Source organism: Dermacentor andersoni, chromosome 4 (assembly GCF_023375885.2).
Source record: "Dermacentor andersoni chromosome 4, qqDerAnde1_hic_scaffold, whole genome shotgun sequence".
Taxonomy (NCBI): Eukaryota; Metazoa; Arthropoda; class Arachnida; order Ixodida; family Ixodidae; genus Dermacentor; species Dermacentor andersoni.
The window spans coordinates 79,119,615-79,133,357 of NC_092817.1; the positions used below are offsets into that span (position 1 = coordinate 79,119,615).

General features: G+C 47.1%; 1 protein-coding gene across 1 annotated transcript in view; it reads right to left on the minus strand.

The window, feature by feature from the left end:
- Positions 1 to 1,554: 1,554 nt before the first annotated feature.
- LOC126536343 (guanylate cyclase soluble subunit beta-1-like) overlaps positions 1,555 to 13,743 on the minus strand; it is a 94,914-nt gene continuing 82,725 nt past the window's right edge. Inside the window, exons 9-12 of the mRNA XM_050183274.3 lie at positions 13,350 to 13,496; positions 7,960 to 8,114; positions 5,734 to 5,953; positions 1,555 to 2,798 (exon numbers count right to left, since the gene is read on the minus strand). Of these exons, the coding sequence (XP_050039231.1) occupies positions 2,049 to 2,798; positions 5,734 to 5,953; positions 7,960 to 8,114; positions 13,350 to 13,496 (1,272 nt within the window). The 3' untranslated portion in view covers positions 1,555 to 2,048. The remainder of the gene's footprint in view (positions 2,799 to 5,733; positions 5,954 to 7,959; positions 8,115 to 13,349; positions 13,497 to 13,743) is intronic.

The following is a 13,743-nucleotide window of genomic DNA, read 5'->3' on the forward strand; positions in this document are numbered from 1 at the left end:
AGTTTGCTGTGTTGCGGCCTTCGCGTAGTAAGAAAAAAGGCATTGATCTGCTGTGCACTGTATCGTACCGACTGTGTTTTAATTCAAATTTTCGGATGTGCGTTTAGCCAGATAGCTCGGTCCTTTCTTCCCCATAACTTTGCCAACCCTACTGAGCTCCGATAAGGGCTAAAATTACTAGCGGAGCTATAAATTACCGACAATCTAATTTAGTAATGAGCAAGTCGGTCACCGCATCTTACCGGAAAACTTGCAGCACTTTCTGAATGTACTCTATAGGGGTTTTCAGGTTTATAAGGGCAAGAAATGCATCGTAGATTATTTTGGGTGGTAAGTTCTGGAAGGAAAACATTTCCTGACATGCTCACACACCATCGCCAGTTGACGGCAACAGCGCAATACGCCACGGCACTACGTCTGAATCAATCGGAGACCGTTGGACACTCGGAGCTACGTAGCCACCGTCACGACACGACGATTCACGGTGCTGGGAGTTTTTTCAGCAGGAGACCTCAGGTGAACGGGAAAACAACTTCCCGTCGATTATTATATCAATTTCAATATTATGCGTTGCATGGTCGCATAATATTCGTTTCAAACATGTTAGATATGTCAAAGCCAAGAAAACGGCGCAGTTTTATTCTCTGATAACGTTTCCGTTTGGTGCCCCCGAGCACAACTATTTCTACAACTTCTCATTCCCTTAGCGTGAAATTGGTTGGACTTTCGCATTCTCATGCTTGTGGAGGCGTCGTATCAGAACCAAAATTTCTATGCCAGTGCTCCAAAGGAAACTCCGCGCAGCAGGCTTTGTTCGCGCTACTAAGGTTCCTGTGGCCTACGAAACTTCGTGATAGACTTTAAGAACGACATGGTTACTTTCTCTTTGCTCGTCCCTGTTTTTCTCTCTCTCTCTCTCTCTCTGCTTTCAGTCTTTTTCTCGTTTAATACCTATAGCCACTTCCCCACGTGAAGAGTAGCTAACCGAAACTACCTCTGGTTAAACTCCCTACCTTTCTATGTATCATTTGTCTCGGTGCACTGTCTACAGAGCGGAAATATCTTTTTCAGGCCCGGGCGCTCCGCACGCTACAATGTGGGCAACATGGTGCTTCAGCGAGCACACTGGTTATTCAGGAAGGGAGGTGTACGGGTTGCTCCATAAGATCTGACGTGATGTAGACTTTGCGTTTTATTGGCGACGTCTAGCAGACGCATTTCCGGGTGGTATGTTCGGAGAACACGGATGGGGGTAGGAAGCTGCGGATTTATGCCTAGTTGCACCTCGCTGTGCACGTCATCTTGTTCGTTCATCTGCCGCTGAGTTTCTGAATGGTGACGCACGAGACGGCATACCTATATATTTTGTTTCGCAAGCACTCCCGAAAGGTGGCGCTCGCGTGTAGTGACTGCAGTCAAATCCTGCAAGGTTATAGATCCACCTGCATTCATCAACACCGTCCTTCTCCTCACATGGTCCCAGAAGACATATGTCCTCAAAGCAAATAAAAAAAAAATCTAAATTTCATATATGAGGTAAGACACACAATAAGCTTTCACAATATGTCCACTTTTTATTTGGGCGCAAGCTGAGGAAACACAAGGTGAGGGCTGTGGTAGTCGCGTTTTCTTACAGGCTTTCAGGTGGCGAAGTGGCTTCACAAAATGAAGCAAAGATAAGATACGACAACAACAAAAATCTGTTAAAGATGAGCGAAGGATATACGTCGTCTCCTTCGCTCGTTGCCGTCTTGTTTTGAAACCGTCGGTGCTCATGCGTCGTCTGGGTCCGTGGCCCGAAAACTGGGGCCGAGGCCCTGCGGATGGGTTTCGCTCTTATACTGTGTGCGGCTATATATAAAACCCAAAATAGTGCATTCCCTCTTCGTGGGAGTGTCCGTGTGTTCCTTGCAAAAAACAGGCCGGTGCTCGTTGGGGCTGGCAGAGGCTATAGGGTTTCACGAGCTGCAAGGGATGCCTTGTAGTCTCGCTGTGTCGTTCACCAAAGGACAGAGGACGCTAGCCGCTGTGCGCCGCGGCATGTGTCTTCAAGAGGGAAATATCACCCGAGACCAAAACTTGTCCTTCTTGCGCCCCTCGGTCCTTCTGGAAGGCGTGGTTTCCGTTTGTCCGGTGCTAATCGCTGCCCCAGCGCCAGTAGCAGTCAACGCTATAGGCACGGTCTTGCCACTGCCCGCCTGAGCGAAGCCTTCTTCGATTCCCACGTTCTTGGCCCGGAACCGGAAGAAGGGGCACTGCAGCCGGCCCGACTTGGGCTCGGGGCTCTCCAAGAAGCGCACAGCGGCTCCTCCGGCAGCTCCTCCACTTTCGCCGCTTAGGTCTTCGTGATCGTCTGGGTGTGACGACGTAGAGTGAGTGGAGTCGCAGCTCTTGTGTTTCTTCATCTTGTTCGGCTGCGACAGCTTCCATCTGATGCCCAGGAACGAAGCCTTCCCGCCACCAGTGCCTTTTGTCGCGTGGTCGTGCCCATCTCTGCAGGCGGGGGGCGGCTCGTGGCTGTCGGTGGCGCTGTTGGCTAAGAAATCTGCAGACGCGTCCTCTCGGGCGTTGACGATTTCCGTAGTTGCGTTGGTCGCCACTGGCGGCGCGGACGCGGCGCTCTGCGCAATTGTAGTGCGCCTCTCGTCTGGTGTTCCTGCCTGAAATGGACAGGAAGTGAGGTTGTTCTTGCGAGGTTTGAACAGGGGCTCAGCATTGTTTCTTTTTGCGTTGACGGCTGTCGCTGCTTCTGACTCTGGACTTTTCGCAGGCAGGCTACTGTTGATGAACATGCCAATCTGCGAAAGAGAGTAAATAAATAAATCGGGCTTAATGTTCAAAGGGTCGGAACGCCCAATGCGCGTTGAACGAGTTTTGAATAGCCGTTTTTTAAGAGGCAGCTTTTCTATATGGTTTATTACTGCTTTGATTGAATGGTGCTGGTGCTATACAGTACTTGCATATATTCCGCACAGCTTACAATTCCATACAGCGTAGATTTTGTTTGGTAAAGTGTGGATGAAACGTTATCTTTGTGAGTAAAATAAAATAAAAACACTAAAGGACGTTTCTGGGACCCGAAAGATTTTACACAGGTATTTATTTATTTATTTATTTATTTGTTTGTTTGTTTATTTCAATAACCTAAAGGGCCAAAGGCGTTACATGAAGAGTGGGTTTTGTTGTTGCTTTTTTTTCGCACACAAAAAGCTTCAAACATGGCTTTCTTTAAAACGATAGCGTCAGTTACTTCAGCAACGGAAGGATTGATAGGATAATCTGAAAGAATATCTGCATTGAAAACGCGGCGGTAGTGACAGTTGCCTCAGCTCTATAAAACGTCATCTCGCAGTAAAATCCAGCATCCACGGTCATTAAGAATTGCCTGAGCAGTTTTCAGTGACCATGGGACGATCCAGCACTCTCACTGCCTTTCATACATCTTCTATTATGATAAAAAGGTAATATTTTCTTGGATACGTGGACCGAGACAGAGGTCTATATTTCTGCCTACAACAACGAAGAGTGTGTGTTTTTCCGCATGTATTCTGAGACAGTTTGTCTCAGTCTGACACATGGACCTCAGTCTGTCGTCTCGGTTACGAACTGATGGTTACAAGTTACAACGTCACAAGAAGCTGAAACAATCACGAATAATGTTGTCATCCGTCGGTGAGATACTGATTGTGACAAAAAGAAAAGGGTTTATCAGAAATAAGAACGTGTCCCATAATTACAGATCCGCCAGTGCGAATGATCGTGCAAACGATCAAAGCGCTGTAATTGATTGGTAACATAAAAAAATACTTCGCAAAGATGTTTTTGCTAGTAATGTTTAGGTGGAGACATGAGGAAAGCCCATGCCATCTCAGTGTTGCTGCACGAAAGCAAACAATTTAGTGAGGTAAAGCACTGCCGCTATATGTAGAATCTCGTGCATCAAAAGCAGAGGCATTGCAGAACCTATGACACGGCATTGGATTTAAGGGATAAGCCCCCCTGCACACAGATTAACTGCTGCAAGCGCATTTTCCAGTTCAACGCAATATATCGTTAGGAGGTCACATAGAATCGATTTGTGGCTATTTCTGCAGTATCTAGAACTAGCCGTCGCTGTTGCCACTCCACGGCTTTTTAAATGCATAAAGAAATGAAAGCTTAAAACACGAAGGTAACGGAACGCGCCTACTGTTATGCATTTTTACACCGTGGACAAACACTCTATTTTAGACATACGATTCTTTTTAGAGCACGCAGTTATTGCTCGAGCAAGTAATCGCAAGTAGTTAAGTTCCTGGAGCCGGAGCTTGCGAGTGCGGTGGATCTCCTTCCCTATATATATATATCGTACAGTAAATGTGCTACATCAGACAAGGCGTGCAACAACGGCCTAGAAATCGTCTTCCGTGTGGGGAAAAAAAACGTGACCTCTCAGTTGAGCAGTCTCAAAATTAATACGTAACGGTTACATATTACTACACCACTTTCGGCTTGCGTCTGTTTTACGCTTCTCTTCCGTAAATACAGCGTTTCGTAGCATAATTTTAGTGGGCATGCACTGTGAAAATTAGGCATTGCACCGTCTCCTCCTCTCGCTATGCCACCTCTAAAATATTGCCGTTATCTGTTACATCTAACCGTTACTGTCAAAATGATAGCTGTTATATAACAACCGCCGAACTGCAGAACATGTTACTTTATGGTTACCAGGATTCGCGTTGCAGTAGCGGTTACAGTCAAATTAAAAGCACCTAGCAACACTGGGGATGCAAGAAGGATGCAGTGTATATTGCGTGGAGTCGCCGCTACGTTGCTTTGTTTCCAGATGTAGGCAGGAATATCATTTCATTATTTCTTAACTACTTATAATATACTTATTTTGTTACGTGACGTAATCACAAGTGTGTAATAAGGCGAAAAATAAAAGATCTTATGATTGCCAGCATCACTTATCTCGTTCTTCACATAGAACGTACCGTACTTCAAGCTTTGGTGTGTGTATCTTTTTATTCTGCTGACTTCTGTGCTAGAAAACCTGCCAGTGGACTGCCCAGTATGTAAAAATCGTCTGTTCGAAAACCTCGCAACTGGACGGTGGGTTATGGGTGATGCCGTAAACGCAAGGCTGCGGAGAAACATTCACCCACTTGCGTTTTTCTTCTGTCTTTTTTCCCCCTGTGTTGAGAGCGCTGCTGTCGCACGAAGTAAGTTCCAATCCAAATGGATCGGTGCCGTCGCTCTCTTGCATTCTGCTTCCATTCGCTTGGGGCCGCCGTGGCCGGCAATTGAACCCGCCACCTCATGCTCAGAAGCGCGGGACCACAGACACCTAGCCGCTGTGGTGGACGTCCTACTATGCGACCAAAACGTTTTGGCAATCGTGTTGCGAGGCAGCATTCATTTCCCTAACATAGCGCGAGCAAAGAAACGACATAGAGATGACTCACGAAGAAAAAAGCAATACCAGCGCTGATTAACAAATACTACTTTAATTGAGAAAACACTCGTTTTATGCGCAACGTCGTCTGCTTAGCGCATGCGCCACGTCAAATCCCTGCGTGTCAGCCTGAATAAATGATCGTTTGTTAGTCAGCGTTCATATATAGTCGTTTGCTGCGCGTCTTCCACGTTTCATTTGTTCGTTCGCGATGCGTTACAGAGAAATGTATCCCGTACTGACTATAGCGATTCAACGTGCTACACTCGAAGTCTTAACGGGAAGCGTTTGCGTACCTCATCTGCTTCCAGGGACGGTGATGGGATGGCGGACGCGCGACGCACAGGCGAGGAGGAGGGAGAGAGGAACATGCTGTCGTCGGCCGGCTGTTGTCCCGCAGCAGCCGACTGGGCTTCGGCGCTTGGCCTCGATGCCATGTCCACCAAGTAACAGCGGAGAGGGAAGTCACCCACGTCCAGGTTGTCCTCGAACACGTACTCCTTTTTCGTCAGGTGGCTGCAGGTGGACGCACAAGAACAAGATTGTTCAGAAGATGGAAACGCATTAAAGCCGAGGAAAAAGCGCAACGCTGCCATCGGTGTCATATAAGCGGTGTCTATTATTTACCACCTTCTGTCCACGCCTTAAAACTGAGCAGACCTTGCCTCGTTTTCGAGCCAGTCGTCTACCAGCAACGCGGTGGCAGAAGGCTAGCGATACGGCCGCATGTCAGCTCCGCAGCACGTTCACTTGGTTAAAGTTGTGCAGATGCTCTCGAATTCCTTTACCTTTGTCGACTTGCCTTTACGAAAAGGATATCACAATTCAAGAACGAGGCACCATGCACCACTACCGCAGACTATCAGTTGTCCGTATTAGAAAGTATTCTGTTAGTCCTGCCGTAATTTCTGCTGTCGTGTACATTATTACCTCCGTGAAATGTATTTTCGAAAGTGCCCGCGAACAATATGAAGGGCATCTGACTAGCATTCCCTTTCATTAACCGATTTAGTTCCTTTCTTTTCCTGTCGGAATGGCACTGCACTCCGTGTTGAGCCTGCGCCTTCTATTGGAAATTGCTTGTTTACAGGTGCCGCCTCGGCAATATTTAGGCACTGGCTCCCTAAATGGAAGTAAAGCGTTGCGGTTGTTGTCCGTTTCCGCTGGCATGCATAAAGTTTCATTACTTGTGCTACCGCTGATTTTTGCTGCGTGTACATTCTCATGACGAAATGGCTGAGTGGCACTTTTGGCGTTCATGCCGCTAAATTACAAGTAGGACTAAGCACTACACAGCAATTGTTTGCTATTGCACCAAATGTGTTCCGAGCTTCTACAAGTCTTCTTGAGCAATGAATGTCTCAGGCTAGGAGACATTCAAGTACAATGGACGCGGAAGTTATTTCTTTTCACGTGCCGACAAGATGCTTCCAAGAACCATTTCACGAGCGCCTTTTATTTATGTTGTGCCTGTGCAGACATGCGAATCTCAGAGATGGAAGTGGAGAAACAGGGCAGACATATCGCCACAGAAGGACAACTCTTGCAGCAACTGCGTCAGTACACATAGCATAGAGTGCATGCTACCAGACGTGGGCACCTTTACGAGAGCACACCCTCGTGAGAGATCCCTAACCATCATTTGCTCATTTGCTTTCATTGTCACGCGAAAAAGTTATGGCGAGTGGTTGTGTCAACAAAAAAAATTTGGTGAGTGGGAGCACAATTCGTGAGTTCAGTGGGAGAAATGGCCCAGATGATGAGGTAAAGAAAAAAACAAGAAGCCGCTGATTGTGGTACCACGGTAATCTACCGTTACCCGTTGTCGCAAATTTAACACTTACACTGTCTTGCCTAAATGGAGTGGCTAAGCCAAAGGCTTGCAAAGGAAGACCTTGCAAATAGTGTTCTCTCTGCCACATTCTCTCTTTTCGCCACTTTATCTCCTTCTGCCAGTGTAGGGTAGCGAACTGGTAGACTGTTTGGTTAACCTCCTCAGCTTTCCTTGCTCTGCTCTCTCTCTCTCTCTCTCTCTAGGCTTAACTCGCTTGTCAGACTGATTGCTTCAAGGCAAACAGATGAAACACTTCCATCACGCAGACGAAAACTGAAACCGTACAAGGCACTTATTGGATCCTGCTGTAGCGTTTCATCACAGCTTCAATTTAGCATGAATTCCGATAGAAGCTGGCCTAGAAAGCGTCTTTTGGTAGCTCCGAGTTTTTGACGCGGCGTCGTTTCCTTAACGCATAGTAGCTGCATCACTTGGCATCTAATGAACTTCAGCAAAAGAGATAGCCCCTCCTGTCTGGACTGTTGCGCGTGAGTTCCAAGGTGCGAGCTGCAGTTTCTACAATTAGTTTTGGGGGAGGAGGGGTCAGAGGCTCAAACTTATTCACAGCAGTCTAAAGGGCAGTATGGCCACCGTCGGAAGTTCTCGTTAGAAAGGTCTTATGTTTGCTCTCCGGGGGTGATATTTACTGACGAACCAGCTATGGTAAATGCCGATTTCATTCCCTCACCTCCTGGCCACCTCGGTGACGTTTACTCTGGACGGCTTGGACAGGCTCTCCGTCTTGTTCGCCAGGGTGACTGTATTCCCGAAGAGACAGTAGCGAGGCATTGTCATCCCTACTACGCCGGCCGTGGCATAGCCAGTGTGAATACCGATCCGCATCTGCAAGAATAGGCGTAAAAAAGCTACAAAAATATGGCAAGGGCATATAGAGGAAACACGGTTCACACACGCATAGAGTTTCGGAAAAACAGTGGGGAAAGGGATGTGACTGGGCAGCTTTTACGTACAGGACAGCTTAGGTGCAAGAATATTGCTGTACCACGCCTGTCATATTGGCCTCAGGTATTGTGACAAACATCACGCACTTTTTGTTCTAATACTCCCAGCGCTTTAAAGAGAGAATATCGAGCGCTTATTTCATATGTTGAAAAGAAGTAATACAGCTGCAACGACCAGGTTAGCCACTCTTTGCACGAAACAATCTCCATCTTCTTAGCGTAACGTGTCGTGGCTACGTTCCGCATTACCAAAAGTCGAACGTTTTTTCAGCCGCTGGTTAGCCTCCTGTTTTGTGAATGCAATAGACCCAGAAAAAATGTCCACGTCCACTCTGATAGCTAAAGTAATCCTGACGTTTTATCGCCACCGTGACTGCCATGACCGCTATGACCACCGCGGCGATGGAGTTGGAGGGGGGAAAGAAGAGTCCTTTCAAAGGCAGCATTTTCTTCGGCGAGTGGAGATACCTCGTTTTCTCATTGTGGCTACGGATTTGAGATAAGTTGTTCAATCTGACAAGTGGGTTAGTCAGAGGAGGTTGGGGGCAATCTTAAGTGACAAGTACGCAGACCTAGCCAGCTAAGACAGAGTACTCAAATGATGGAACGAAAACAGGGATGTAGAAAAAATGTGCAAGACCGTGGTTTCACGCCATGTTTAGTATATATATTATGATAAAGAGAAATGCGTGACACTATAAAAAGGAATACGACATTGCATGATGGCACCATGCCATCTTACAGATCAACTTTTTCAGCCAACAAAGGTCAAAATGAATACAACCAAGGGTTGTTTCATTGCTTGTGTGATGTCGGTCGGCCGTCTTCCCACGCTAGCCATCCCGCCACCTCTGCATCATCACCTATTGTAGGTGTCTGCTAGTTGGAGGGCGTCACGGAAAGGCGGTCCCCATCCTGCGCCCTGCACCAGGCGTCGGCATTCTTGCTGCAGGACCGGCTGGGTGGACATATCTACGTCTACACAGACGGCTCCATCCATCCGGACTCTGGATCTGACACAGCCGCCTGCGTGATCCCTGCCCCTCTGCGCTCGGGAGTGTGCCGGCTGCCTTTCGTGGCAAACTCCCTCGCTGCTGAGGCGGCCGGCCTGCATCTGGCTGTGGAACTGCTAGCGGAAGACTTCCCGCATCCTCAGGTCGTGATCCTTTGTCACTCACGACTGACGCTTCTAGGTCTTCAAACACCGGAGACCACTGGCCTTGGCGTTGCCCTAATGGCTGAAAAGCTCCGCTGCCTTGTTTCGAGTGGCTTGAAGCTGTCACTGCATTAGCTCTCCTCTCACGTCAACGTTCAGGGTAGCGAGGAGGCTCACGCCATGGCATTGGTAGCACACCATGCCACTGCACCCATAGCACTGCTGTAACGGCCTTCGACTATAGAAGGCACACGTTGCAGTGGCACCTTACGTCGCTCCACCCGAAATTGCCCGTCGCCAGCAGTCCTGTGCACGTGCACGCGCGTTTGTGCGTGCCTGTGCGTGTGCATGTGTGTGTGTGTGTGTGTGTGCGTGCGTGCACGTGTGTGCGCGTATATGTATGCGCGTGTATGTTTGTGCGTGCGTATGTGTGTGCGTCTGCATGCATACGTGCGTATGTGCGTGCGTGTGTGTGTGTGCACGTGTGTGCGTGTGCATGCATGCATGCGTGCGTGAGTGTGTGTGTGTGTGTGTGTGTGTGTGTGTGTGTGTGTGTGTGTGCGTGTGCGTGCGTGCGTACGTGCGTGCGTGCGTACCTGCGTACCTGCGTGCCTGCCTGCCTGCCTGCCTGCCTGCCTGCCTGCGCATGCGTTTTATTCTTCGCTTAACATTGATGCCTCGCCAATACGCATTGCGATAACACTGCAACTGCACGTTTCCATCAGTTCCAATAGCTCTACAAGAAACTTTCCCATGGCGTGAGATCGAAGGCAGCAGAAATCCCAGTTTTTTAGGGTGCTGTCAATTATGTTCTTCAACAACCGCCTCATAGACGACAATTTTTTTTTTTTGCGATTCGAAGGCTTTCCTACAAACTATAGGTTTGCAATGCGTTAAGCTTTCGCGTGCAGCCAGTATACGAAATTGAGCATGCTCCCCACGAAGTGTTGAACTCCGGCAGTGATGTTATATTTCAGTGGTTGCCGAGCCACTACGACAGGGCGTATGAAGCCATGTGCTCGGCTCACCAGCAAGCTCAGTGCGTCCCAATACCACTGTCGAGAACTGATGCAGCACTGCAACTTTGCTCACTAGCTCGTTCAATCACTTTTCGACATTAGAACTCAACGGATTTCACCAACTCGCGATTGTATTCCCTAGACCCCGCCTTGCAATTTCGCCAGCCACCCGGGCTCTGGCGTCGTGAAACAATTTTGGCCTGCCGCCTGTGGTTGGGCGTTGGATTCACGGACGCTTATTCATTTCTCATTGAAATGGTGAACAATGCCGCATGACGCATGCAATTGCGCCTATAATGCCCGTGTCCAACCTACGACTCTCATCGGAATACTCTGCGCACAACTCTCAGCCGCTTAGACGATACGCCACTCTCGGAAGCAATAATTCTGGGATCGTGGCAGCAGACCTCAACCTCTAGCAAGCTCTCGCGACTATATGGGAATGAAAGCTCACTAGCCGGTGTGCGCACACCGGCTAGTGAGCCTTTTTCCTTATTTTCTTTCTTTTCCTTTCCCCTCGTCTAGGGTAATCAAGTAGGCGTGACCATGGTTAACCTCCCGGCCTTTCCTTGGTTCCCTACAACTGGCGCGAACTGCTGAAAGGCTTCTTGTATCCTAGATTTACATTCCTATGCTGAACTAGTAATACCTTGGAAAGGAGTGTGAAATGTTTATTTTAGCGTTCTTTTCAATAAAATATAGCCGCCAGAACATATGATAAGTGGCGCTTCACCATGGCATATTGCTCAATGTGATTAGGTAACCGCTAGTGAACTAGCAGCTGTCAATGAGCAATGCACTTTTGATGGGCTTGCTGGCAAACCTCGCATCAGTTAGACGTCAAACTCACAGTCACCGCGCTCGAAAAACTGGACAATCACCCCTTTACAGACGAAAAAGCTCTAGGACACTGGTCCAGACGGGCTTCGGCACTCAAGGCCTTAAGGGCTTTGCTGAAATTTTAAGGACATGTGAATTGTGAAGGACATGTGAAGCACAGGGTAGCCAGCCGGTACTTACACTGGCTAACCTCCCTGTCTTTCCTCCTCTTTACCTCCTCCTCCTCCTCCCAGTCACATGCCATTTTACTTTAAGCATCTATAAATTTTGTCGACAGTGCATGCATGAACCTGCGCTTCACGCAACGGCATCGTGAAAAATTAAATGAGGCAATTCCACTGGCTATGCGAGTGCGATTGCTATAAGTGCTGTCATCTAAAAGGCCGAATAACGGATTAACGTATGCTTGCCGATTAAAGGGATTATTTCGAAGTGAAATTTTAGTGCTGTAGAAGAATGAACGTAGTGGTACAATGGTGTATGGTATATTCAGAAGGTTGATGGAAGGTAATGGTGATGGAAGTCTAGCCGGTTCCAAAAGACAACATCGGGAAATTGCCTTGTGCAGAGGTACTTGGTGGTGTTCTTTTGCAACTGTTTCACAAAAGCCTAAATGGCGATCTGCCTTCCGGATTTTACGACCACTAGGGACAAGAAGAAAGAAATGTGTTGTAGGCTGCGGTTGTAAAAAACGCTCTGCAATGCGCTGTCGTCTCGGAACGCTTTCGTGGAGCGCTCGCTGTTCTGGATAGCATGTCACATGGCATCTCGCTCATTCATGGCACGGCGGCCAAGAAGAGCACCGAGGACGAATAAATGTTTGCGTACTCCAAAACCTCCGTTTGTTTGTTCTTCGCTTTTTTATACAAGTCATCCTGCTTGCAACGCTAACCGTTAGATTTTTGTTCTCCCTTACTCGCGCTGAACCTGCCAGGAGCCTGATAGTTAAATTGGGATATGTGCCCAGCCTGAACTTAACGATCGGAATGAAAAGATTTGAAAGAACGAGGTGTCTTATCGCGTCGATTGTTCGTGGCGTGTCTGATAAAATTTTTTTTCTGTCTCGCTCGCTATCTCAAGTTTCGCTAGTCGAACGATATGTTTATCGGCGAATGAAAACTAAAGATGCTGAGTGCATCTATAACTCAATTAATGACATGTTCACGAATCAGTACGCAAACCAATTTGCATTTTTTGCTAATTTCATTGCACAACTAAACAGCGTAATACCACATTTCTTGTTTTCTAGCTTGGGCTGGAATACCTTGGATGACTCGCTGCTCATAGGCATATGTATGTATATATATATATATATATATATATATATATATATATATATATATATATATATATATATATGTCAATTTATTTGAACGCGCCTGCTTTTATTCCGCAGGCGGAGTCTAACCCCTCACTCATCTTGCATGTTCCCCTGGCTAGTACTTGGGCCTTATCTCATTTCAGCCCATTTCAAGTTTGAGTTGGTGATCACAGAAAATTTTTTCACATCCTCGCGTTTTGTCAGCTCAGAGCAAGATGCGAGCTCCGATATATAAGCTAAGCTTCTAGTGATAACAAACGATGAAAGTATTTTCATTCTGTTTGTTATAATTGCACCTTTACAGATTTACAACTTCGTCGCCCTATTTACGATACGACGTCTCCTGTAGTAAACATTGAATATTTCTGTTCAGGTGGCAAGTATCTGGGTATTTATATTCTAGTAAATCATCCAATGCTTGAATCGAAGGAATGTAAACGTGGTATAATTATTAATATTAATGCAAATACTAAAGCAAATGCCAAGGTTACAACCTCAAGATAATTTTTTTTCATTCCGCACGGTTTCATTTGGCCAGCTTCTGATGCGCCTTCCCCTGAGTTTTCATTTGCTTTGCACTATCATACAAATCAAAACTAGGGTAGGACACTTGTACTTTTCACGGGGAGCCCTTTCCGTCTGTTCCTTGAGTAAGCTAATGTTGTGTGAACCAAGGCGCCCCAATCGTAGTACTTCAAATCAAGAAGGCAAAAAAAGAAAGACAAAATAGTGCAGTCCAAGCATTTCCCAGGATCTCGTGTTGGTGCATGTCCAACTCACCTGTATAGGCTCCCCATTGACCGGATTGCGGACACTCTTTGTGGCGGTTATCATATCCAGACCCATTACGATAAGCCGATCCGCATGGTCCTCCACAAAATCTGGCACGCCGGCTACCACCACGTAGGCGTCCCCAATGGTCTCCACCTGCGCAACCGAGCGTCATGGCTGAGTGAACTTCACAAATATGAAAGCATAGATAATGTTGATTTGCTCAGTACTAGTTACTTCTATTAATTTTCCTAAGAGAGACGCAAGAGACAAATTACCTTAAAGGTTACCTACAGGAAATGACTTGGGGGCTTCATGCCGTTTAAATAACGATGCTGCTCTAACTCTGACCTTAACGTAAAAATAAAGTAGCTTCAACTATGAGTGACAGTGACATTTCTGT